The sequence below is a fragment of the Agrilus planipennis genome, unplaced genomic scaffold (genome assembly GCF_000699045.2).
Source record: "Agrilus planipennis isolate EAB-ADULT unplaced genomic scaffold, Apla_2.0 scaffold58, whole genome shotgun sequence".
In the NCBI taxonomy this organism is placed as follows: Eukaryota; Metazoa; Arthropoda; class Insecta; order Coleoptera; family Buprestidae; genus Agrilus; species Agrilus planipennis.
Window position 1 is genome coordinate 864937 of NW_020438916.1, and position 27281 is coordinate 892217.

General features: G+C 35.0%; 2 protein-coding genes across 3 annotated transcripts in view; one reads left to right on the forward strand and one right to left on the reverse strand.

The window, feature by feature from the left end:
- The window catches only part of LOC108739198, a 97445-nt gene that overhangs the window by 2153 nt on the left and 68011 nt on the right, over positions 1–27281 (forward strand). The window lies entirely within an intron of this gene.
- On the reverse strand, positions 16052–17898 carry LOC108739197 (hornerin-like). Its single transcript, XM_018472982.1, has one exon. The coding sequence runs from the start codon at positions 17887–17889 to the stop codon at positions 16216–16218; it is 1674 nt and encodes a 557-aa protein (XP_018328484.1). The 5' UTR covers positions 17890–17898; the 3' UTR covers positions 16052–16215.

The window sequence follows — 27281 nt, forward strand, 5'->3', positions numbered from 1 at the left end:
GCCTAGACATACATGGTTACGTTGTTTATATTTATATTGCAATCAATCATATTTAATGCCAATAAAGTAATTATAGATATACATAATATCCTTGACAAAGTTGCGTGACGAAAGCACTATTGTGTACGTGTTTTATTATCGATTGTATTACGTAAAGTGTTACATAAAATGGGGGTGAAGTAGATACATTTTCGTGTACTAAAAACAAAACGGTAAAGTAACACATTGTAAAGATAATATAATCTGAGTCCTGGTTTGTCCTTCAGCTTTTCATGTCTAGTTGGCGTTTCAGGAACGTTTGGATTATTGTTTCAAATCGCCGCTTTTAATGACCTATAAACTCTGCTACTCTACGTATGTTTGTATTATTAAGACAAGATTTTTTGTTTTATAATTAAAAAACAAACGTTTTGCTAAAAAATTATTCTAGAAAAACACAAGTCTGTACATAAAATGCAGATAATTTTTAACTTTATGTATAGTGCATATAACATAAACGAGGAAGTTAGCATTATGAAATTTAAAACACTTTGTGGATAACAAATTTACGCTAAAAATTTTACTAGAGTTTTTATTAGATTATATTTCGATAAATATATACCAAAAACTTTCTCGGTGGATGGAATTTTTAATCGACTTTTCTGAATAAGGACAACATTTTTAATGACCAAAAATTTTCCATTCCCATTACTTAAATTTAAAACGTTAAAAATTCTATTACCTAAATACACGAATAGTTTAGAAACATTGTAAGCTTCGAACCTGGTAAACAAAATAATGAGTTTAATGTAGCTAAATGCTGATAAAACGGAACCTAAAATAAGAAATTAACGTAAAATTATATCCGCAATACTATAGTATACACTTATATTCCAGTATCTACAGGAAAACTAACGTAAATAAGAAATAATAATTGTATTACGCGTGGGTGATGCAACCCAACCTTCGAAGTTCCTAACACAAAAGCAATTATATCTCTTTGATAACGTTAATTAGTAGGTACATCGTGGCTCTTAATAGAAGTACGAGAAGCTTGTATAGCCTATATAGGAATATAGGTTGCAGATGTTCTATTTGGTTAGCTAGTGGGAGACAACTTTGTATAAACTTCAACAAGAGAAGAAACTATGAAACATTTTTTTAAATTTTTATATGCTCTTAATTTCAAAATAGTAGTTATGACCTAAAGGTGTTTCTCAATATCATAAAGATTCAAAAATTTGTTGGGATTTAATCGCGTCTAAATGAGATTTTAGGTAAGTAACTATAAAAGTCAGATTTTCTGTAAACTTTAACTGAAAAGTGCAATTTTCTATCATTATTACAGATTATATCGATTCAGTTGGTTCGTTAACATCGTCTGGTTTATGTAAAATATATCCATACATGAAACAGTACATACATAACTCGACGATAGTCAAGTTCAGTTATGAGATTTTCTTCTTAATAACCGACAGAGTTGTGTTTCGAGACAAATTTCCGTACCGGCTGTAACTGGCACGAACATGTTTAAGCGTCCCGACGCTCCAAGTGGTATTTAGGCGTCACGACGGGTGGCGGCGTTCGTTTGTTCGGCATTGCTGCTTTGGTGGTCGTGTATACGCTGAAGTAAGCATTATGCATCGCCCAAGTGATCAATATCACCGGAAAATTAGTCCCTATGCAGATCTATGAATTTCTGCGGAGATTTTGCTTTAGATGTGACATTTTCAATGAAAGAAAATTCGGTAAAATTTTTGGGCCGTGTGGAAAAGGCCTCTGCCCAGAACATAGCAAATTATTCAAGGTGTTTTACTGATATCTTTACGATTTAGGTTTGTTTGTAGGCCAGTATGATCTATTGACACATTTAGGGCGGAGGTCTTGTCATACAACTCATAAATAACTTTTGTGCGTCAACTTTTTCATTGGAGACGAAAAATTAGAAGAAGTGACTGATTTTAGATACCTAGGAAGTCAGATAAGTGAGGATGGAAGGAGTAGCAGAGGATAGCGCAGGGTCGTGACGCCTTTAATAAAAAGAAGTCACTTCTATGCTCGCGAACGGTTAATTTAGAAATTCGAAAAAGTTTGTAAAGGTGTATGTTTGGTGCGCGGCGTTGTACGGGTGTGAAACATGGACAGTGGGAGCGGCGGAAAAGAAAAGGTTAGAAGCCTTCGAAATGTGGTGTTATAGGCGGATGATGAGGATAACGTGGGTAGAAAAGGTTAGAAATGAAGAGGTATTGGAAAGAATATGAGAACAGAGGACTCTATGGAAATCAATAAAAAATAGGCGAGATAGTTTGGTAGGACACCTTCTCAGGTATGAAGGTCTAGTTACAGACATATTACAGGTAGGAACAGGAGTTAGGAGGGGTAGAGGTAGACCTAGGTTAGATTACTGTTCACAAATAGTTAAGGATGCGGGTTGTTCTAGTTTTAGGGAAATGCGAAGTTTAGCTCAGGATAGGAAAGAGTGGAGGTACGTGTCCAACCAGTCTAAAGACTGATGACCTTATGATGATGATGAACTTTTTCATTAATTTTCCCAAGTAAAAATCAATCGGCAGATTATATGTTCGCAGTAGTATATCATAGCATTAAATTGACGTATTTTCCGCTTTTCGTATTGAATACAGCCCATTTTCCATAGTTTTCGCAGAAAAACTGTTTGAAAGTTAATTCAAAATATTGGACTATTTTAAATAGTTTCAAATAGATTATTTTCTACCAGAACAAATATCTCTCAAATGACTTAATAAGATACTAATTTAAAATTTATTCAAGAGAGCGAAGTTTGACTCCCGTTTGATGATTCCTTCGATTGAAAATATATAAACGACTTTTGGTTGTCGACTTAAATATCTTCCTCACGCACACCTAACGTTTTTCTCACATATTTTATTGACAAAAGCTATTTTTATCGACTGAGGGACAGATTCTATAAACGCACAAGAAAGGCGGGAAGTAATAAATAATTGATTTATGTACCTGCAGCACTACGGTAAAAAGACAATGTTCATTATACTTATATAATTCGGAACACGAAATAAAAACAGCCTATCTCCACGTCAATGGGATTTATGTATTTATCCAAGAACATTATCACCTTGATCAAGAGTTTGTTGAAACTATTAGATGTTTATCGCAATTCCAAACCGATTACTTCTCATCAATACCCCACGGGTACCTTAATAATAACCATTCGATTAGTAGATCAATTAGTAATTATATAAATGGTCAGTTTAGATTCACATTAGGATAAAGGATCGAGAAAACAGTGAGACAGGGTGGTGAGACGGCTAGCCGTATTAAGTTCTATAATAAGGTCAAAACATCATAGGGTCGTCAGTCCTAAGACTGGTTGGACACGTACATCCACTCTTTCATATCCTGAGCTAAACTTCGCATTTCCCTAAAACTAGAACAACCCGCATCCTTAACTATTTGTGAACAGTAATCTAACCTAGGTCTACCTCTACCCCTCCTAACTCCTGTTCCTACCTGTAATATGTCTGTAACTAGACCTTCATACCTGAGAAGGTGTCCTACCAAACTATCTCGCCTATTTTTTATTGATTTCCATAGAGTCCTCTGTTCTCATATTCTTTCCAATACCTCTTCATTTCTAACCTTTTCTACCCACGTTATCCTCATCATCCGCCTATAACACCACATTTCGAAGGCTTCTAACCTTTTCTTTTTCGCCGCGCCCACTGTCCATGTTTCGCACCCGTACAGCGCCGCGCTCCAAACATACACCTTTCTAAATAATTTCTAAATAATAAGGTAGGTCAATATTATTACTGTATTATTTAACTGTATAGATAATTCAGGTGTTTTAATTAAATTATTGACATTAAATTGCTGTATAAACTGTGATTCAATTAACATATTCTAAATCTGATACAAAATTCGCCTAGATAAATATATAACAATACACCTAAATCCCGCCCGTTACTTGATATTGTTAATTACTCTCTATAACTATATTCATCATATTATTACCAATATAACAACGTAATTGTATGAAAGTTAGGGGTTGTTATTTTGCTCTATAGTTTCTTCTTTCCTTTCCTGAAAACGATTAACTTTTTGTAGCTGTAAGCACAATCGGCAAACTTGACTTATCTGGAGAAAACAGCTACCGTGAAAAGATAATTCCAAGTGTTAATTAACGACAGGCGACAAAGGAACCCGACGATACTGCCTTCTTGTCTTTTACGGGTGATTAAAGGACTGCTTCAGTTTACTGGCTGGAGGAGTTCCAGTTTTTATTAAAAGGAGCAGTTTGCAGTTTAGTACCTGAATTCTGGATTGTAACGACTCATTAAATTAACTACGTCAGCGATGATATTCCTAATTATGTTGACGTAGCAGACAAATAAGAAATACAATACTAAGTCTGTAAAAAAATGAGATATTATATAATTCTATGCTGGACTTCTATTAACCTTAAGCTGTAGTAGACTAAATTTATTCAATAAAAGTAATCATTATATTAATAGGAATAATCGAATGATACTGTACCACAAGTGACTTTCATCTTAAAAACCGTCAGATTTTCTTGCAGATATTTTAAAAATAAATACATTTATCCTTATTTACAAAGTTATGTACCATAAAATGTAATAAAATTTTGCTCCCTTGATGGAGTAATTTCAACGAAATTTTGATTGCCCCTTTATAATCAGATTATATTTCGAAGTAAGTCCTTTTCTGTGTGTGGGGATGGTAGATAACAGAGAGAAAGAGACTGACAATGAGGAAAAGGCACGAGAAAGAGCGATTCAATTGTGTTCGGTTGTTAGCAATCTCGCCGAGTACAAAAAAAAAACGAAAAGTCGACCACATTATTTTGATTCAGTTTATCGCGTTATTTTGTTCGAAAGGTCGGACCTTTTTGAAACCTTCGAGACAAATGGCCGGTTTCTCTGCTCCTCGATATCTCATATAAATGGGATATCTTCCCTCAGACACAATATACAATCTATCCGCGATCTTTTTCGTGCCTAGATGCGACGGACGATCCACATCAGTTGGGAAATAACGTCAAGGCTTAATTCAGCTTAATTGCTCGATGTTAATCAGAACGAATGGCCTTAGTTCTTAACACTGTAGTCGAATAACTTCCGTAAACACCGCGAAATTGAGCAAGCTCATTTATCCTGTGACCAACATCAGACAATGTTGTCGATACTTTATCACAGAGACTTGATAACCTAAGCATTAAACAAGCTCTTAAATTGACAAATTATATCAACTAATTATCTTCAAAATACTTTAAATTTAATGAAGAGCAAAATTGACCTTGCAGTCTTGGTCTTGGTCTTGTAAAAAGACCTAACGAACAAGACGAAGACTAAAACTATACTTCGTTTACTTTCTGTAGCGATGTGACCTTCAGTTTGACCTGCGAAAAGTAGAAAAGAACAGCACTAGGCCAGAAAAGGAAGGAGACAACTCTCGGCCAAACTCTTAACCGATGAGGAGCGTATAATCCGTACAGTACTGCACGGAAAAATTGACCATTTTATCCACTACAATTGCATTGCTCAAATGTGCTGTTATTGGTACCATTTACTACTGAAAATATCAACGAGATGTTTATTTATATTTGAAGACATATTAAAGGCTTTAACGCTTCTTTTCGACTCGCACCACTATTCATGATTGAATAAAACTTTTGGCAAGTACTGTATGAAAAAGTATGTTTAATGAACAAGAGTCGAGAGTATAATGAGCTTTTTTCTCACTACCTACGATTTTGCCAGCGCGCATCCAAGACATTGGAAGGGGCCCATCGCTAGAGAAAGTAAATGAAGTATAATACTGAACGAAGACCAAAACTAAAATTAAGACCGCATATGCAAGGCTAAGGCCAAATACGCAAGATTAATTGAAAAATTATTACTTCCGGTGGGTTTCTGAGTTATACTATTTCGAATTTGATTCCAGTCATGTCGTAGTACATTACCAAGAGGATACTTAGTAATTTTCATATTTAACATTTTCTAGACATAAATCTTATCTTCTACAGTGATGTGCTCACTTCCTTAAAAATGCTACTGGCACTTCCTCTTTATTTTTTCATTAAAACAACCTCCTGCGGATAGCGGAGGTTTATTACGTTCATTTTTCGCTATTGCAATCGAAAGTTTTTCGCGTTTAGTTCAGAGTTTTCTCCCTGTGTTTGTATTACGCCCTGCCACATACCTATCTCACCGCAAAACTGAGACGGCAAGTTTTATATTACTTTTAGAAAGTGCAATTTTATCATGTTTGACGCAGCTGTCGACACTTAAATTGGAACATTGTGTTGCTGCATTTTGGAACTATTCCCTCACGTATAACTCTACATTTCCCTTATAATGCCAAAATCATGTACAAAACACGATCATGTAGGTAATTTGCGTTATTAAAAACTTTTGTAATGAACAAAGGAAATATCTTCCATTAGCAATTACTTTTGTATAAGTTTAATTAAAAAAGTATTATTCAATTGTTAACAATTTCTTTTGTAGACAAACAACTAATGATTAATGGAAAGCATTTCTATTAATCATTACAAAGGAAATTATTTCCATTCTCTACAGTTCCCCACATAAAAATAAGAAAAAAGTATTTGAGTTCCGCACCTACCTGCCCCGTTTCAAAAGATATGCCACACAATCTTGGAAAATGCAAAAGGCACTTTCTAGAGTTCAAACAAAATAATCTTCTAATATTTAGTTGATTAAGTAATTTGCCGAATTAAATTATAAATTGTTCTTTTTACGTTATGTACTTATTTAAAATTGCTACAAATAAACAAAACAATAAAGGAAGGGATTGGTATTTCTTTACTGCAGTTGAAAACAAAAATAGGAATATATATTTAAGGGAGCTGTTCGTTCCTGTTTATTTTACATTGTAATTGGTAATGGTAATTAAATATTTAAGCTAAAAGTACCTTTTAAGCATAAGGAAGTTTGTTGCATTAAAGTTAGGACATGAAAAAAGCATTAGTTTTTACTAATTCAAACAACCCCAATTTATTTATTTTACTTTTTATGGTTTGCTAAAACAAAAGGCAGCACAGTCTAGGCCATCATTCTCGCAAACTTCTGCTTTACGAGGGTCAAATTGGCAAATAACGAACTTTTACTCGCATCGTGGCCGAGAAGAAAGTTGGAAAGCACGTTTTACGCATTAGAAGAACTGTATTTTCTGTTTTTTGCTATACACTAGCGGGAAGTTGAGAATCGAACGTAGGGATATTGTGTTACATGCAGTCATTAATCATCTTTGACAAAATGCGATGTGTGCTTTCAGTTACCTTTTCATGTAAATAACAAAGTAACATAACTCCTATAATTTCAATTTAAACTTTTGAAAGGTGTTCCAAAGATTTTGAGAGTTCGATAAGGGACAGTATATTGAGAACAATGTCGTGTTAGCCAATGGATAATAACAATTTATTCACTCCAACAATAACTTAATAAACAATTTAATAATATCCCGTAGGAAGAATTTCCATTCAATTTCCATTAAAAAAATGCCATTTAATTACCACTAATAATAATTAATGGTAATAAATGGAGAATTACCAATTGGATTCCCATTCCCGAACTCAATGGGATTTCCATTGGTGAACTCAATGAAAATTCCATTGCGTTGAGTAATGGAAATTCCATTGCGTTCCATTGGAACTTCATCAGCATGCTTTTTTCCATAAATTAATTATTTCATTGAAATTCTTTGGGAAATAAAACTTTTCCTTTCATATCTAACGATAAGAATATACCAATGGAATTATTCAAAATGGAAACATCTATCTATTTATTTATGAATGGTTTTATATAGAATTTATAAATTTTGGAAAGTTTTCCTATGTAAATATTAATGGAATTATATTGTAAATGGAAACAATTATTTTTCCATTTATGCCAAATGGTTTTAAATGGAATTTACAAATTTTCCATTGATTCCCATTGTAGTTCAATGGATTTTTTTTCTACAGGGAATTATTGTAAATGGAAACAATTATTTTTCCATTTATGCCAAATGGTTTTGAATAGAATTTACAAATTTTCCATTGATTCCCATTGAACTTCAATGGAAATTTTTCCTACGGGATGAGCTTACATTATTATATAGTTGGGGAACGCAGAAAATTGTAGGGAAGCATCACAGGGTAAAAAATTCAGTAAAGCAGCCTCACCACCCTGCCTTCCTTGCTTCTACGTGATCATAGAATCGAGTCCTGATTTTTAATGATTCTGTTATTGCTAATTGACCTACTAATCCAGTAGGTAAGAAGGAGTTAGCTTGAAGTTTTAAATAAATAATTTAGATATACCAACTTTGTACTAGTGACCTAAATAAGGATTTATGGATATTATGTAACAATACCCACAGGCACCAGTCTTACACAAATCTTTTGACTAAAACGTAATAGCCTTCGAAAACTTTGCATTTACTGGACTTATAATACTGTGTTATTCATTTCGGTCTGGTCCTGAACTCGCCACTAGTGTATAACTCGTACTTAAAAGTAAAATAATTAACTGATAGCTGACAGCAATATATATGGTTTGTGTGTGTTTCCTGATTGGTGTTTATTTCTAGAAATCTTTCTAAACTGTTTATTTGAGATCCAAAGCTTCAATAACGTAGCTGCAATTAAAAAGCTTTTCGTTGTTAAACTTGGTCGATTTCTTCCGTTTTTTTGTTTTCCTTTAAGAACGCTCATCGAACTTAAAACGCTTTTCTTGCTACTGAAAATTTTATGTAGGACGCAGTTTACTATTAGGCTTTCAGCGTCTCTCACAGTCTTTCACAGTCTCTCAGTTATTGCCTAGGTGTTTTTGTGGATCTCTCACAGAGAGACTGAATGAATAAAACTGAAAAACTGAGAGACTCCAGTCTCTCGTAGAAAGACTGGGATCTCTGAAATATGTTGAACTTAGAAAATTTTAATCATGTCTATCGAGACACCACTTATTGAGAGATTCGAGTCTCCTGTTCAAAGATTTGAGTCTCTCGTTCAGAGACTGGATATGAAATGAGGATCTCTCTATGAGCGACTCGAGTCTCTCGTTCAGAGACGCTAAACAGTTTTTTTGACAGTCTCTCTCAGCGACACCAGAGAGACTCGATGAGAGACGGAGACTCGAGTCTCGCTTTCAGAGACTCTGAGAGAGTGAACATTTTTATCTCGGGATATATATCAAGAAAAAGGTAACTATTTTTGTTTAGTGATAGTGTTTTTAGGGTATGTTCGAATCGGTTTTAAGATACAGTCTTAGGTAATGCAGTATCTTTTATAATCGTAAACATAATTTTTAATTCGTCAAAGCTTAAAGCGCAATCAGTGCTAACGTTAATTAGGAGGCATTTATTAAAGCAGGCACGCAAATTACGTAGATGTGATTCTTTTTCTTCTATATGATCTGGAAAATAACGTAATTTCACGCCTGTTAGTGTTCCATAAGCACCAAGTCATGCAATATCATTAAGGACGTACTTGACCGATATTTTACTAGTTGAAAACGTTTTGTTGGATATTAAACATGAAATTAAACTGAACAACCACGCAGGTCGGTAAATCCCCTTTTTGCATTAAACGATTTGTTCTTGCTAATATTTTTAGCGTTAATAAGTACTACACTTGTGAAAAACCATTAATAAATACGTTATAAACCTAATTTTAACAAACCACTGGTGTTCCCACCAAAGAAAAACAAAAATCATGGACTGTTGACTATCAAGCACTATTATTAAGAATCATTCGTTTCTATCCTGAGCTAATCTTTGCATTTCCCTAAAGCTAGAACACCCGTAAAGAGTCGTGCTCCAGACATTTCAACAATCTTTTTCGAATTTCTACATTAAGGGAGATGCATTTTACAAAATATTAAATCTTAGTCAATCTACCCCTGGCCCGGGGTAGGTAGACCATATGCCCGGACTAAGTTGACTCATGTACCAGTAAGAGTCAAATCATGAGAAGGAGCAAATAATTAAACCTTTTGTTAAAAAATAAACTGGCTAAAGTTTCCTCTTCTAGATTAGTAAAAATTTGTCTATTGTTTATATATTCCACTGTGTCCAAGGCTAATTCTGCTCTCGTCAATTTCGGATTCTGTTCTAATTTTTCTTTTAATTTGGCCACGTAACGATTTAAAAGTCCAATAAAAAGTTAATTTACGTGTTGTTTTCAACTACATATTTCATTGGGGTAGGATCTACCAACCCCAGGCGCCATTTTTAATTTTGATCGCATGGCTAGCCTAAACACTGCCGTTGACTTGAAAAATAAGATATGAAATATGATAAATGTGCCCTCATTAAATGCTAGGACTAATAGAAAAATGATTTACATAAAACGAGTAGGCATCAGATCAAAAAATACAATATATCAAAATATTACTTATGTGATTGAAATATGAAAAACATGTCAGTGTTCGAAAACAACGCACGACCGCGATGTGACGCTTCAGACAACTGAGCGGGATGCGAAATGTAATGCTTGGTTATGATCAGATGACATAGTTCATACACTGTCGAAAAGTTTTCGGTAGTTAGTCTACCTACCCCTATAGTCAACCATCTCCGGTCTCCCCTAACAATTCCAGGACATAGAAGTTTGCTTTTTTAAAGACAACTCGACCTTGCGCTATCCTTTTTTTCATACGTATATATCTCTACTGGCCTTTTAATCTTGAATTATTTGGCTTCCTATGGACCCACTCATTTTAATTTTTCGTCTCCTACTTTGAAATTATATTGCACCAAGGAAAAAATGTTTGAAATTTACTTGCAAGTATTTAGAAAAGCACCAAAGAAAGTTAGTCCGTAGGCACTAATGATAGTGTAAACACATAATTTAATCGATATTTTTTTAAACGTTTCAGTTCTGATGGCTGACAGCTGCTCCATTAGGTGGTTGTCATTCATTTCCCAAAAAAAAAAAATAATTTAATTTTGGCGGCATAGGAAACTACTTCTATTTTAGATCAATAAGTAACTGAAGTTAAGTATATTCGTAAATCCTACCTAATACCACTAGATAAAATAATCAATTGGTCTTCATAAGAAATTTTGATAACGATTTGATTGATAATAGAAAACTGCAATTATGTACGTTATTTTTATGCCAAAATACTGAGAAACTAAAAAGAATACGACTCACAACCAGGGTTGGACTCAGGCGTCAAATCCGAAGATAAGCCCGTTCGTGACGGTGAAATAATTTCGATTAGTGGAAAATACTTTTACAAAATTTTTGGCTTTTCAATTTATAAACGCATGTCCCCACATCTGTGAAATTACGAATAGGGGTAGGTAACTTTCTCAATTACATTTGTAATTGACATTGGACGTTTAACTGATGGAATCTAACGAAATTTAATTAACTTCCTCATCAGTGTCCTAGCGAATCGTTTAGTAATAAAACGAAAATGAAGTAATTGCATCCATTGCACCGGTCAGTTTCAGGCACTGCAAATTCCGACCGTTAAAAAGTTTCAGTGACATAAACGCGTACACATACAACAACATATACGTATCTACCTATTTACATACTGTACACCTAGGTATTGGTAGTCTATGTCAAACTTTGTTTTCAATTTCCTCTGCCGTCAGTTAGTGCAAGATTTATACATGGCATACTAAATTAAATTTCATTGCCGCCAAACCCAATTAATGGCTATATTCACTCATGAACTTACTGCGGAGTGTTTGATTAAATTATTTATAAGAGAAAAAGGTTGTTAAAGGTGTATGTTTGGAGCACGGCGCTGTACGGGTGCGAAACTTGGATAGTGGACGCGGCGGAAAAGAAAAGGTTAGAAGCGTTCGAAATGTGGTGTTAAAAACGCGAATGATGAAGATACCGTGGATAGAGAAGGTTAGAAATGAGTAAGAAAACAGAGGACTCTATGGAAGTCACTAAGAAATAGGCGAGATAGGTTAGTAGGACACCTTCTCAGGCATGAAGGTCTAGTCAGAGACAAATTAGAAGCAGAAACGGGAGTTAGGAGGAGTAGAGGTAGACCTAGATTAGATTACTGTTTGCAAATAGTTAAGGATGTGGGATGTTCTAGTTTTGGGAAATGCGAAGATTAGCTCAGGATAGGAAAGAGTGGAGGTGCGTGTTCAACCAGTCTTAGGACTGACGACCTAATGATGAAGAGAATTTAGATCAGGACAAATACTTCTTAATTTCTCCACACTTCTCTACCAAACAATCATTATTATCTGAAGAAACTTTCTTATGAATTGATAACCGATGGTGGAGATCCTTCGGTAATCAATCGAATATCGTCATACGATGTATGAATCATTACACAAATATAAATTGCACATCAGGCTCGTTCCGGCACTTTGTCGTTTGCAAAATTTGTCAATTCTACATAATTGATTTCAGCTTTTATTTCTAAATGGAAATTGTATTGGGACGGATTTCGCGTTGTGCATAATTAATTAGAAAAGACGAAGGAAGTGCAATAGCCAGGATTGTAATGTAATGGTTAAATGTGCTACAGGAAGCAAGCCATGGCGTAACGTCTGCTATGTGTGAATATCTGTGCTATCGGCCTTAACCGTCATTTAATTTTTTTTTACGCGTTTTAAAAACAACAACCCGAACACTTCGGAAAACTATAAAAAGTAAAACCGATTTAAAACTGATTTAGTAGTTCTTTGGTGTTGTTCGGGTCAACAACAGAAACGAAAAGTAAGACAACATGTGGGGTGCAATTTTCTTTTTGTCTCCAGTGTTGGCTTACGTTCAGTACGAGAGACATTTACCGGATTCGATAACGTCTGATACTGTTTACGATTTCGATTACGGCAACTATAGGAACTTGGATGACGAAAAGGATTTGGAGCCGGACTCGTCTGAATACGATCCAACGCCAATATCGTATCAATACGGCCACAAATACGGGTATGATTTTCCTAAAAGTGGGCCAAAATCTGACATACACAATATTCCATACCATTACGAATACGACCACGATCTGGACGATCCGAATCACCATTACGAGTACATTTCAGAAAGTAACAACTTATATTCCGAAATGGATGATGATCCATTGTTCAATTATGAGTATGGAAGTGATTTTAATCACAAAGATTACGGTTTTGACGAAGGAGAAGTTTATTTTGGCGGAGAAGAAGCAAATTCCGGAGGAAATGCTGATACCGGCCGTGTATCGAAACACGAACATGATATTGCCAATAAAGGTTCGCACCACGAAGATGGAGACGCCGGTTATTATAATGTCGAAGGCGAGCAAAAACAAGCGCACTACGATAGTAATGAGCAATACGATACAGGAAATTCCGGTGGTTATGAATACGGCGGTGAAAAGTTCGAAAACTCAAAAGGGCACAAGAAAGGCTCGCATACTACAGGATTCCACAAAGTTTACAGTAAAGACGATTACAAGAAAGACCACAAATTCTACGATTCCGAAGATAAATATGGAAGCAACGAGAAGTACGGAGATGCGCATTCTTATCACAAGAGTAACGAAGGAGAACATAAGGACGGGGGCAGCCACGACACACTGCAGCGAGAAGACGACGGTGCCGTTCAAAATTATTATAATAAAGGTCATGATGACGGCAATCAGGCGGGAATGAGTGACATCGAAGGCGATGAAGTGCACTACGTCCATCATCAAGAAGAAGGGAAGAAAGGGGGAGAGGATGGAGCACAACTGTCAGGGATGCAGGACGATGAAGATGGAGATGGAGAGTTTTTGGTGCACGTGTACGATTGAAAACACGAAAAAGACTGACAAGATTTAGCGTCTAAGTTTCTATAGGTTTTACGTGTACAGAGTACGAAAGGAATGTAAAAAGTAAGATTAATTTAACGAAATTGTAGGTACGAATTAAATTTATTGTTTCAAACGAATTTTGTTTCGTAAAATTAATTAGGTAGCTAGTTTAAAACGCTCAAAGAATAATTACGTGTCTAGGGAAGAATGTACGGCATTCCCTCCAAGGTATGAATTGCTATCTGAGCCGAAGGCGACGATAGCAAACACCACGAGGGGTGTTCGTATCCCTACCCCGAAAGTATGATTTTAAAAAATAAAAAAGAATTTAAACTCAAATTGTATCCCAATGAAAAGAAAGGATCTTTCACTTATAAAACATAAGAGCGGAAAAATCAACTCTTATCCTGAACTATGAAAATTTATGTCAACGAAATGTGTTTGCCAATTTTCTCACAAAGGTTTTATAACTAAAACTTCCTTTCTTTTCATTGGCACCCAGTTTAAAAACACAGAATTGTATATTATTTTTTTTTATTAAGTATACTCGGCTGTTCAAGCCCTTTGGGCTGTTGTAGATTGCATGCCGTTCACTACTAGACCTTCAATCATTATTAACTATCTTACGTTACAAAGCTGTGCAATATGATGTCACGGAAATTCACATTTCTATTATCTTTCTTATCATGCGGCAAATTATCAACCCCCAAAAAGTCTTGCGGTATAAAATCGGAGAGGGGGGGGTCATGCAATAAAACTGCCAACAATAGAGCGCTTTTGCTCATGCCTAAGTGCAATTACAACTTTATAGCACCATTCAAACGAATCTCGTTGTATATTCTGTGTCTATAAAACATAAAATAGTTTGAAAACTTTCAAAAGGGTATATTCAAAGAAATTCCAATACTCAATTTTATCGAAATTATTACGCATGTAGCATAACATTTTTGTTGAATTTCAGCTGGAAAGATAAACTCAATAAGTGTTAATATTGTTGTTAAATAACATTCTGGCCGCCCTCCTTATTTTTGCTTATAAATATTCTACGTGTTTTATTCCTTCAGCCGCCACTTTAGATGGCTTAGAGTTTAGGTAGGTGTATTAACTGACTTATTATATCGATTGAAAAAATATTTAAATTGAGTCTACCTCGCTTCGTGACAAATTAAAATGTCGAATAATAGGATTTCCCTATGACATCACGAGTCATGTACCTTTGACTCTATTTCCAATCGACGGAAATTGTCGAGAATCGACTCATTTCTTTCGACTACAACGATTTGATACGTGCTAATTACAATCCTTCACGGCTATTTAAACGTGAAACAAGTGACTAACTTTTTACATCAAATCTAATATAAACATTGACCCAAATAAATATCAAAAACAGTTCAAAAACTTTACAGTCAACAATGCCATTAATTATGCACTATTAATAAAAAATGTAGGCGAAAAAGGCTTTGCTGCTGTACTTCTAATTAATATAAACAGGTATCACGTCGTATGCCACAATTTGCTTTTCTTTTGGAAATATAAATATATTTAAGTGGTTTTATAAGTAAGAAGCGAATTATTCAAACATATATATATATATGTTTCGCAAAACCTTGTACATAAAATCTATACGAAGTATGCAAAAAAGTAGGCTATCGTTCGTTCTAAAAGCGACGAAAACATTGATCGAAAAGGCCTTCTGTAATGTCTGACATTGAAGGGAAGCAAGAAAAAAAAAAAAAAGAAAAAACTCGGCTAACATAAACATCTTTTCTTTTACGCATACAATACCAACAATGAGACTTGACAGGCTACAGTACGTGGATTATATATTTACATTCTGCTTACATTTGAGCCTTAAATAAAGCAGGCTTCATTTTTTCTGTTAGAAATAATACAGTATTTTCTTCATTAGGGTTGCGAACAATACAGGGCTGCCGCAATACGAGACAATACGAGGTGTGAATACCATTCTTGTTATCGAAAAATAATTCAAGAAAGAGTTATACTCAAGACCTTGAGCAAGCTACTTGCTCATCTTGATCTTGATCCTGATCCTGATCTCATGTGACTATCTACTGTTCTTGATTGTCAAGTAAAGATCGATATATTCTTGATAATTTGACAGAGCTGCTTTTCATAATAAATTTACATTACTTACTATTACAAAAGTAATGTAAATTAATTACATTAATATTTTTACAAGTGATTTCTTTAAAGTTTCGTCAAGGAGAAGAAAAATTACCCAGTTGCAAAATGTATTTTATTTATTTTTCGTTATTTCTATTCGTGTACTTACATATTATATTGGCTATATTATATGACAAAGAATTAAAAAAGTTGTTGCTAAAATCTATATAAGCACTAGAAGATACAAAGGCAAATAAATAGTTACCTAAATACAAAAATATGTATATGTATGTACATTTTTGGTTTGTAATTAAGTGTTCAATCACGGGGTGTTTTAAATGAAACTTCCACCCCCTTGTCCGCCGCCTGCGATACCACTACTTTGTCCACTCTGGCCACCGAATTCGAAAGTTTTTCCATTTTTTTTCTCTTGTTCTCCTTTAAATCCGGCATGATTATCGTGGTACGCATCCTCACCCTTCTTGCCAGTGAACCCTTGATCCTTTTCGGAGTACTGATCCTTATTAAATGCCTTCTTTTCGCCGCCTCCTTTCTCCTGGTATCCCGAAACCAATTTACCACCGTTCGTTTGTGCACCCTCGGACGCGCCATGGTGACCATAATTTTTGCCAAACTTCTTGAAATGTCCTCTTTCGTCTGCCTCGTCGTAAAACGTGTTATCCTTCTTAAATTCGTCCTTGTCGAAGACTTTGTGATAACCGGTTACCTTTGTACCTTTACTATGCCCTTTGTTTTCATGGGCTTTTCCACCCTCGTAATTTTTGGTTTCTTCGAATTTGTTGCCGCCAAAGTCTGAGGAGGAGTAACTACCCTTTTTGTTACCACCTTTGTGATTAAAGAAGTCTTTGCTTGTATCAGTCGCGTGGGAGCCTTTCTCACCCTTGTCGTACCCATGGACCGACTTGTACTTAGTTTCACCCTTTTTTCCGCCCTTGTTTTGTTCTTCCGCTTTATAGATATGACCGTCATTGTTCACGAAATAGTAAGGGTAGTTTCCGTATGCATATACATGTCCTACCTCCCCTTTTCTAGCGTAAGGGTACAATCCAGCAGGTTGTTCACCACCACCAGCGCTACCGCCACCTCCTCCTCCGTTTCCAGATGCAATTCCAGTACCACCTCCGCCTCCACCATTACCACCGTAAGGATAATGGGGATAGAGACCGGGGTGTGGAGGATATTTGTCAGGTTGACCGTTTTGTGGGAAGTGTATTTTATCACCAAAACCTTCATCAAAATCAAATGGCATCTCTCCAGTGTCCAAGTAAGGGTACATTCCGAAGGATGGTCTTCCCTTAAATTCAGCGCCAGCAAAGTCGTAGTTGAGCGCGTCGTGGCTGCCATCGTTGTCTGCCACCTGGTACGTTCTAGTTTCTTGGGGGTTGTTGCTTTGAGGACTTTTATTCTGATTTGGTGAAGATACCGAAGCAACTGGTGCGCTGTGAGCTTTTTCATGCGCAGGATGAATGATACTCCCACCGGAGTACGTGACTGGGCCTTGATTACTTCCTTTTTGCGAATAATCCTTCCATTCTTTGGCGTTATCGTCGGAATTATCCTTATAACCTACAGCAGCGTTTGAATAGGTTGAGCCAGACTTTCCTGAATCTCCGTTTCCGTTAGAGGATGTATAGGTCGACCCTTCGTATTTTACGTTACCAAAATCACTAGTCTCGTCTGAAAACGAGGAACAGCCCACACCATAACATTTTCTGGTTGGCACGTAGCTGCTTTCGGTAAGTTCCGACTGGTATGGGGTATACTTAGGGAGATACCGATAATTTATAATTGGTGCTCCGAACTGTCCATTTTGCTGTCCAGGTCCTTCGGCAACGTCATACTTGTAACCTGACGAAGAAGACACAGAATCTTCGAGGGTAGTTCTCTTTACGTATCCTTTGGTCTGCATGATAGCATTGGAAGACGCCGTCGAGAAAAACAAAAGGAATAAGAACCACATTTTGCTGTTAGCCACACATACGTACATAAACGATTGCTAAATGACAATGTCGTACTGATCGCGAAATGATCGTAGCTGCGCTTTTATATCTGTTTAGTAGTTTTCGTTTTTATCCGAATTATTTTTAACAAGCTGCCGCTTGTATTGTGTGTTTTTAATTCGAAGGTCTGTTTGTTAAGGTCCAGCGGTCGGATGCTGTGTTTGTTCACCTCGATCAGCCTCGGCGGTCATTCAGACGCTGAACTTGGACCCGCTATAGCGGGTTTCTTGCGTAAAGCAAGGCAATTTCTTTCTGCATTCTTAACTAGGACTTTGCCGACAAAAACGGATTAACATTCTGATTGATGTAGATTACTTTGAACCGGGAAAATCCACACAACTTCCATTAACTCACCATACACAACCGAATGAAAAACGATCTAGGATTACGTAGATTCAAGGAGGTCGTATTTATTTTAATAACACATCACCTTATCCCACAAAATTTCATGGGCTATTAAAAAACATAAAACACATAAAAAAAACAAAATTACTAAATAGTAAAATAGACAGTTAAGTTTAAAAATGCTACTTTTTTAAAATAAACAGAAAAGTCCTTATTTAAAGATAATCTTAAATCTTTTTAAATTAAATTCAAATTAAATATCCAAGCAGTAGTAACTTAATTTAAACACATTTATGCATACACATCATCATCATCATCATCATTAGGTTGTCAGTCCTGGTGTGACACGCACCTCCAGTTTTTCTTATCCTAAGCTAATTTTCGCATTTCCCTAAAACTAGAATATCCCGAATCCGTAACTATTTGTGAACAGTAATCCAATCTAGGCCCATCTCTACTCCTCTTAACTCATGTTTCTGCTTTTAATATGTCTCTGACTAGCCGTTCATGCCTAGGAAGTTATCCTACCAACATATCTCGCTAACTTTTTATTGATTTCCATAGTAGAGTTTTCTGTTCTCCTAATCTTTCTAATACCCCTTCATTTCTAACCTCTATCTACGTTCTACGGTATCGTCATCATTCGCCTGTAATATCACATTTCGAAGACTTCTAACATTTTCTTTTCCGCTGCTCCTACCGTCTGTGTTTCGCACTCGTACAGTGCCGCACTCTAAACATACACATTTCACAATCTTTTTCGAGTTTTTAAATTAACCGTTCCTAGGCATAGAAGTCTCTTCTTTTTGTTAAGGGCGACTCGATCCTGCGCTATCCCCTGTTTTATACACAACATAAGAAACATGTATTTAACCAAAAAGGTTTCTAATAATGTTCAATTGTTTTTATGTACATTGCCAACATCACTATTTGCTTCGTTAAATCGCCTCTGGATTTAGACATTTAAGGGGACGAAGTAGGGAAATTGGTTCGACAAGGAAAGGTATTACACGGGCGAAAGCACAATCATCCCCTATTATACTTTTTTTGTCAACTTCTAAACATTTTGCGAGGGAGTTTCATGAAAACTGTTTACTGTTTTCCACATATTCGGGCTCATCAAGTGAGGCTTCTTGGTATCCTGAATAAAATAGAGCTCGGAGATATTTTAAAATGATATGCTGTAGTCGATACTTTGAATTGTTGAAGTGCCTGCACAAACAACAGGAAAAACTTTACAGAAAAAGGGAAAATCAGGTAAAACTGACTACGACCTAAAATTGTTTTAATATTCCAATTCCGTGCCGCAAAAATTCTTTGAACGTCTTAGTATTTCCATTTTAGCATTCCAGTGTGGTTGAGGACGTGCAATTACGAAAGAAACAACCCCTATTCATAATAAATTTATGTCATCTCCTACTGCTGGCGAATAAGTAAGTTTCCCTTCTTTGGCTTCCCAATTATTTTTTCTAGTTTTGCAAGCGTAAATTTTGTATCGGATTATGGCCGAGATGGTCGTTAGAATTCCAGGCAGAAATCTCATCTGACGGGAGCGAAAATGAAGACGACATTTTAAATACGTAACTCACATCCGGCGATAGATGTGACATGAAACATGCATTTATGATGATTGCGATGTACTTTTCCAAGCGAAAATTTCAAGATATCCTACTATCCAACAAGATTGCATTTTTTAATTTTCACATTGATGCAATAATACTAAGCACAGGATAAATCCAAATAAATATATCACGTGTTTATAAAACAATCAGGAATATGAGCAATAAAAATATCATAAAGGGTAAACAGAATGTGGTTTAAATAGCAAAAATGTTGCTACGAAATTTAGTCTTTTAGAAAAAAGGAAATTCATTTAACAAAAAAAATATTTAAACACAAGACTTTTTTAAATAGATACTTGAAATTGTATTATTTAAAATATTTAAATAAATGAATCAATTAATCTACTAGTTGATTATTTTTGAACTATCCAAAACGAATAAGCCGCAGGTTTTTTGCCCAACACACAACATATGAATTTTGTGTTAACCGGGTGATATCTCACATTTTCATTCATATTACGATTAAAATATTTTGTTTCGGATACTTCTCATGGCTTCATAGAACTCGTAGATTTTTAATTCATCATTAATTAGTACCTATTGTGTAATAATTGTGAAAAAACATTAAGGCTACTTACTGCATAGTTATCTAGTATTAAAAACCGATCAATATTGTTTTATTAGTGTGTTTTGTGTGTAGACATACAGGGTTAAGCCTATGTGTGTATGTGAATGCGGTTTTGCGGTTGCAATCAATTATGATTTCATAATAGAACAATTTGCGACCGATTGTGAGCAACAAGCTGAAGTGTAGTGTTAAATAGCGTGAACTCTTTTGAGGAAATTCCTAGATTAGGAAATACTTTAATCACATAAATATTTAATTACAGTTTACCCAATTGAACACCAAATAAAATTAAGTTGATTAGTCAACAGTGACAATAACTAATTTTCATATCGGAATTAATGGTAGTGGCTAATTAATAATCCTTTAGTATTTCTACCACAATAAACATTACAAGTAATAGTAAGAATAACAAATCAGGAAATTTACTAAGAATTTTTGAGAAATACAGTTTGTTTACATGTAATTCATATTTTTTATAGGAATGGGAAGTTAGAAGAGAACAGAAAAATTTCTTAATGATACGGCAACTGTAATTGTTACAGTACTTTTTGCGGCGAGAAATTAACAATTTGCACCTCGTTGGATTTCAAGAATATTACCAATTGAAAACCAATTTGGGTGCATTGATACGTTCACGTATACGAATGACCTTTGCCGTCCATAGCATTTGAACTTGAATCCGAAATCGATAAGTCTGGACTGCTAATTAGGTCGTATCTACATTTTATAATAATTCATTCAAACGAATGCATATTTACTGTCAGAATTAGGAATTAGGGGAAAGGGCGCATTAATCGTATTTGAATTGAAATATCACATGACTGAACTTCAAAACGTCACAAGACATTTTTTTTACATCTAAGAAGGCTTCTGTAAAGACATCTAACTTAATGGGGTAAGTAAAAGAAAACGTTCAATACTCATTTAATTCTATAGTAAGGGAGGCTCATGGAACTATTTTTCCAAAAATCTCATTATTTCGAGCATCGATCTGCCGAGTACTAAATCCGTAATACGTATATTGGTTTGCTGTTTACAAAAATCTTCCCTTAAAATAAGGGATACAGTCAGGTCAAGCTATAGAGTGAGTAAAAGGGTTCTGATAGACTATCACCAGGTCAGACTAAATAGGGCATACGTTAAAAAGGTTCAAATGTCGGAATGCTGCCCTAACAAGTTTCCAGTCGGGCCCTTATTAATAGAAATCGGATTCTATAGCTTTTTATCTTGTTAGAGAGAAAAATTTATGTGAATTGTACCGAAGCTGAAACCTAATAAGCGATACGTTCAAAAGCAAAAACAAAGTCCCTACTGCTTTCTCCTTTGTTTCGTATTCTTTGACTTTTTTTAATATTTGCTTTTGTCTGGTTTCATTTTGTATCGGAGCAAAAGTTAAAGTTGCAGTACAATAATGGAGCCCTATCGTTTTACATTCCTCTGGTTATTAGACCTTTTCCGAGTTCGTAAGCAAAGTACTTCACCGGTTCACATTCTATACGAAACCGATTATGATGGAAATATGTCATTTCCAACAACTTGCTCAAACTCAAACAAAAGTTTTATGATGAAAGGAGTAACTATTTTTCAAAAGATATGTTTATCTAGGATGTAGGCCATGTAAATAAAGCAATCACGAGTAATTATCACAAAGTTAATGCAGGAATTGTAGTCCTTTCACCAGAGGATTACTTATTGGTAAAGAATATATTTAGGATGGTATCAGTGGTTAGATGTTACAAATACGTCAATTTTAAATTAACAGTTAACTATAAATTCCCCTGAGTGGTATCAATAAAATAATACGTGCCAAATAGGGGTGAAAACAATTTTTATTTTAAAAAACAACCAACGTTTCGCCTTAGATTGGAGATTAACCAGCCGTAAGTGCACCCCATGAAGAAACAAAACTCACAAAAACAGTTAAAGATAAAGTAATAAATAATTAAAATCATTAATAACTTGAATAAATAAAAACCACCTCTTAGTATTTTGCTGTGTAACTGTTAGCTGTTACCTTTTTAACGTTTTTTAACTAATTTATTTTTATTTTGTTTTATAAATACCTTGATAAAGTTTCTAGTTTAAGGTGAAACGTTGGTTGTTTTTTAAAATAGAAAATCTTTTCATCCCTTATTCGGTACGTATTATTTTATTAAACTACAGTTAGATGTTTAGTGTGACTGTAGTATTTGCAGCGAGCAAAAAATCAATTGATTTATACGTTAACATCAGGTGATTACTTTATGCCAATTAATGTACGTTTAAGTTTCATTATTTATCTAGCAAAATGAAGTCCTTCACTTGACGCCAATTAAACTACGATAAAACAATTTTGGTAGAAAACATATGATCATTTTTCTTTCTACTGACTGTATTGTCTTCTTTTTGTGGCTTTTTGTATAAATAAGTGTGTATATAGTTGGACGCAAGAGGGAAGGCCGTAATCACAAAAAAGTAACTAAAAAGGATAAAACATTATCTCTCCCTCGTCTTTTTAAGATGGGGATATATCCCAAGACTTTACTAAAGAAAGGTCAATTATCTAAAAGCCTTTCCACTTATTTGATAGAGAGATCTTTTAATTAAAAAAAGAAAAAGGAAAATGGATATCTACTTAATCCACAAAGTTATTTATTTAATGGACATGAAATAGAGGATAGCGCAATGTGACCATATATGTGTTCGCGATCAGTTAATATTTAGAAATTTGGTATGTGGACGGTCAAGGTTGAAAAAAAGAAGTTGTTATAGGCTGATAATAAAGATGTCATGCATAGAAAAGATTAATAATAAGGACTAGTAATACAAAGTAAGAGAGATAGGTTGACACCAAGAGATCGTAAGAGTTATTTTAGAAGCAGAAACAGGAGTTATGAGGGTAGGACGAAAACTAATGTTAAGCTTATTACTGACAAAGGGATGTAGAATGATCTAGTTTTGTGATAACGATGAAATACAAATAGTGTTTTTGCATTACATTGATTTATAATTCCCAGTTGAGAATAATAAATGAAAATGTTCAACACGAGTAAAAAAATGGTATCTAAAGGTCTTAGAAGCAATCAACCATGTCGTCAATGTTTGACCGTTGAGAAGGTCATTTTTAAAGTAAATTCCATCGAACTTGGACCAAAAAATATACAAAAATCTTGATGTTCTAGCAACAGTATTATGCACACTTTTCTTGCTAACAACGAAAAAAGCAATATTTTCTAGAGAATTCCAAAGAAAATGATATTTATTTTATTACCAATGATTAATTCAGTCCAAAAAGTAATTAAAATTAAAATCATATGAAAAAGAAAAATTATCTTACAAAAAAAGAAAAGTAAAAGCTACCAGGTTTAGATTTATTTATATTATTGAAAAAGTCCGCATTCATTAACCAGATACATACGGTTCATTACTTTAGAAAGTATCAACAGCAATAATTGTTTTGCGTTAATAATCAAGTAGACCCCTTTTAATTAACGATGAAAATAACGATTGACAAAAACTTATCATTACGTTGCCTTTAAAGTTAATTGAAACAAAAATTATTATAGATTTTATTTATTGTACCCACATAGGTGTAAACCGTTAAATGCAGAGTAATTTCTTCGTGTCGTTTATCCAAACAATTCGTTTAGGTACTTTAGTTTGAATGGCCAAAAACAGTATTCAACAAGCAGCAGATGCAGGAGAAAGTAATTTATTACACCACTAGTAGACTCCCTTGCCGATGAAGGGAATACGTTGCCATTACACTTCATGAAGCACTTTGTTCTTTGTGCTATTTAATTAGGCCAGAACTCCACACAAATACTTTCAGTCTCCGCAATATATACCTACAGCTAAACACAGACACAAAGAACAAAATTGAGCACGAGGATATTTTAAACGAAATCAAACAAGAAAGAAATTTCATTTTGGAACAAAGGCAAGTCGAAATTGAGTGCCAATTAGTGAAAATTGTAAACATAGAATTTAATTTAATTACTTACTTCCTTTACGTATATTATTATATAAGCCGAATTTTTGAAGTTTGCTTGCTTGTGAACTCGTTTTTAAGCGAGAAAGTTAATTCTAATTTTAAGACGAGTTATGTATATCGATATTAAATTCTAAGGTGAATTAATAAATGCTTGAAGGCCTATATTTACGTTATATTTTAGTTTACTGGATTATAAAGAGGTAAATATACACAATATTTAGAATGGACTTTCAGGGTGGACAAATGCTTTATATGATGCCGTTGATATAAAAGAGCTTTTCGTGGAGACCAGTTTTCCAACATGGGTTGGTAAAAAAACGGAAGAACGAAAGCTATATAGACAATATTGCAAACACAACGATATAAATACCTATCGAAAAAATTTACCAGAAATGTCGATATTTACGAATTAATTTAATGGTTGTGTGTCGATTCTTGCACATCTTATCTCCCTCGAAATTGATTAATGACAATTTTACGCTGCTAAGTGTTCTTCCTGTTAGCCGAAAGAAAGAAAAATCGAGTGCTCTTGGCAAATATTCATTAACTGGTGTAGCTTGGAACAAATAAACCAAATTAAATTGAAGTAAAGCGTTGAACGAATGAATTTTCCGAATTTGGGTTAAACAGGTCTGGCGAAATACTTCTTTACTGGACTAGTTGATTTGATTAAGGACGAGGAAATTTCGGCAATGCGCAACTGCAGCTAAGCTGTTAATATTAACGTTAATCTGTCATATCCATTTGCAGTTGTTTTGGTAAATATCTAGATGATGGCCTCCACCCCCGAAGGGTGTGGGGGTGGGTGGTATCGAAAGAGGAGGTATCCCCCACCACTGTACCATAAAAAGTTCGTGGCGGTCTCACCCCCATAAAAAGTTATGGGGGTTAAATGGGGGTGGCCGTAGGGGGATCGAAAGAGGGTAGGGGGATCGAAAGAGGGTGGTCACTTGAGTAAAACCCCATAAAAAAATTGTGGCCGTCTCACCCTCATAAAAAGTTATGGGGGTTGAAAGTTGATTATTTTGACAATTTTCATACACTATAATTCAAATAAAATTCAATAAAAAAAAATATTTTCAAGCGGGTAGAGGTGGGGCCACGAACTTTTTATGGTACGATGGTGGGGAAGACCTCCTCTTCCGATCTCCCCCATCCCCACCCCCGAAGGAGGTGGTTGCCATTATCTAAACCTTTACCGTTGTTTTCCCTAACTATACATAGTTATACGTAGATGTTCTAACTCTACTTTGGGTAGAAATTGTAGACCTCATATTAGAACCAGAAATAGGAGTTAAGAGAAGTAGATGTAGACCTAGATTAGATTACAGTTAAGGATGTGGGTTGTTCCAGTTTTAGGGAAATGTGATGATTAGCCCTAGCATAGGAAAAGGTGGAGGTGCGTGTCCCACCAGTCTTAGCACTGACGATTTTATGATGATGATTATATTCTCATGAAAAAAATTACTTAAATTGAAAGACTTATCGCAGCTGTTTTATCATATTGTACATTCGACATTCATCAAATCGATTTCTTTCAGACCTACAGGGGTTTATTTAAACAATGGCTGCAGTTGGAGCGATATCAATTATTACGAGCCACAATGCCGATATATAAACGTGATGTTAAACGAAACAGCGAGGCAATTGGAAGACCCCGCTGGGCATGTTGAATCCTTTTAAGAGCCGTTTGTTTCGCCCTGCCGTGCTGTCATGGAGGGCATAAGCAAGACACAGGGGCACGACCACTTTACAACGCAAACAATTTCAAGGTCCCTCTCTCTCTCTCTCTCGCTGATATTTTTGTCAGTTTACATGACGCGAACACGACCTGACACGACGACAAGAAAAAAGGGAAATTGCTTCTCTTTTATTATCCGGCTGGATTTCCTCATTAGACGGTTCTGTTCGCCACTTTTATTTATGAACGCATTACGAACAGGTTGAGAGCAATTTTTACTTGGTTAAATTATTTTCGAAATTATCTTCTTTTTTCCTCTTTGACAGGTTCATAAATTTTTCCATTTAGTATCTGTACGTATCCTTAAGTAACTACGCCTTTTTTTCTAGCTAGAAAATAGAACCCCAATGTATTCCAGTAAATTAAACCACCCGATCGAGCATGTTGAGTAATAGATAATTATAAAGGTATCGGTAAATGTCAGTGGTGTCGAAAACATTCAATCATATTTATTTCCTACAACAAAACCAGAGTCGTCAGCGCCACTGGTAAGAATTCGAATTTATGGTATTCTTCTCACTGGTTGGTATGAGCTCTAACCGATCCTTTCACAACGCTCCTTCCAAGTTTATGGCGTTTGTGTCGCGTTAAAGCGCGTGTACTGTATTTTTATAAACATTCACAGGTTTTAAAAATCATTTCGTATTATAAAAAAAAAATTGGCTTCACTCTCTTTATAATTCTATCAGGCTTATTTCTTTTAAAACTTTCGCATAATATATCTACCTACTGATAAAATTCAGTATATAATAAAACTTTGGCTGTTTATCTTTTGATGTAGGTATTTGAACTTAATTAATAGCAAGAGAGAGGATATGGGGCTGAAACATACGGTTACTTTCCCATGAAAGATAACATCTTATGTTGATTGTAATAGAAGAAAAACATTCATCTACTTTAAAGGAACCCGAATGTTCGTTCTAATGAGGGAGTGCCTCTTTTAAAAGGAACTAATAATAATAATAATAAAATAAGCTTTAAAACGAATATCTAAAAGATAAAAAACGAACAATTGTTAAGGTACAGGTAGGCGTTTCAATAAAAGAAACTAAATGAGCAACTAAGTAAGTCATTTTATGGGAATTTCTTCGGGAATTTTCTTTAATGATACCAATAAGGGGCCATTAATT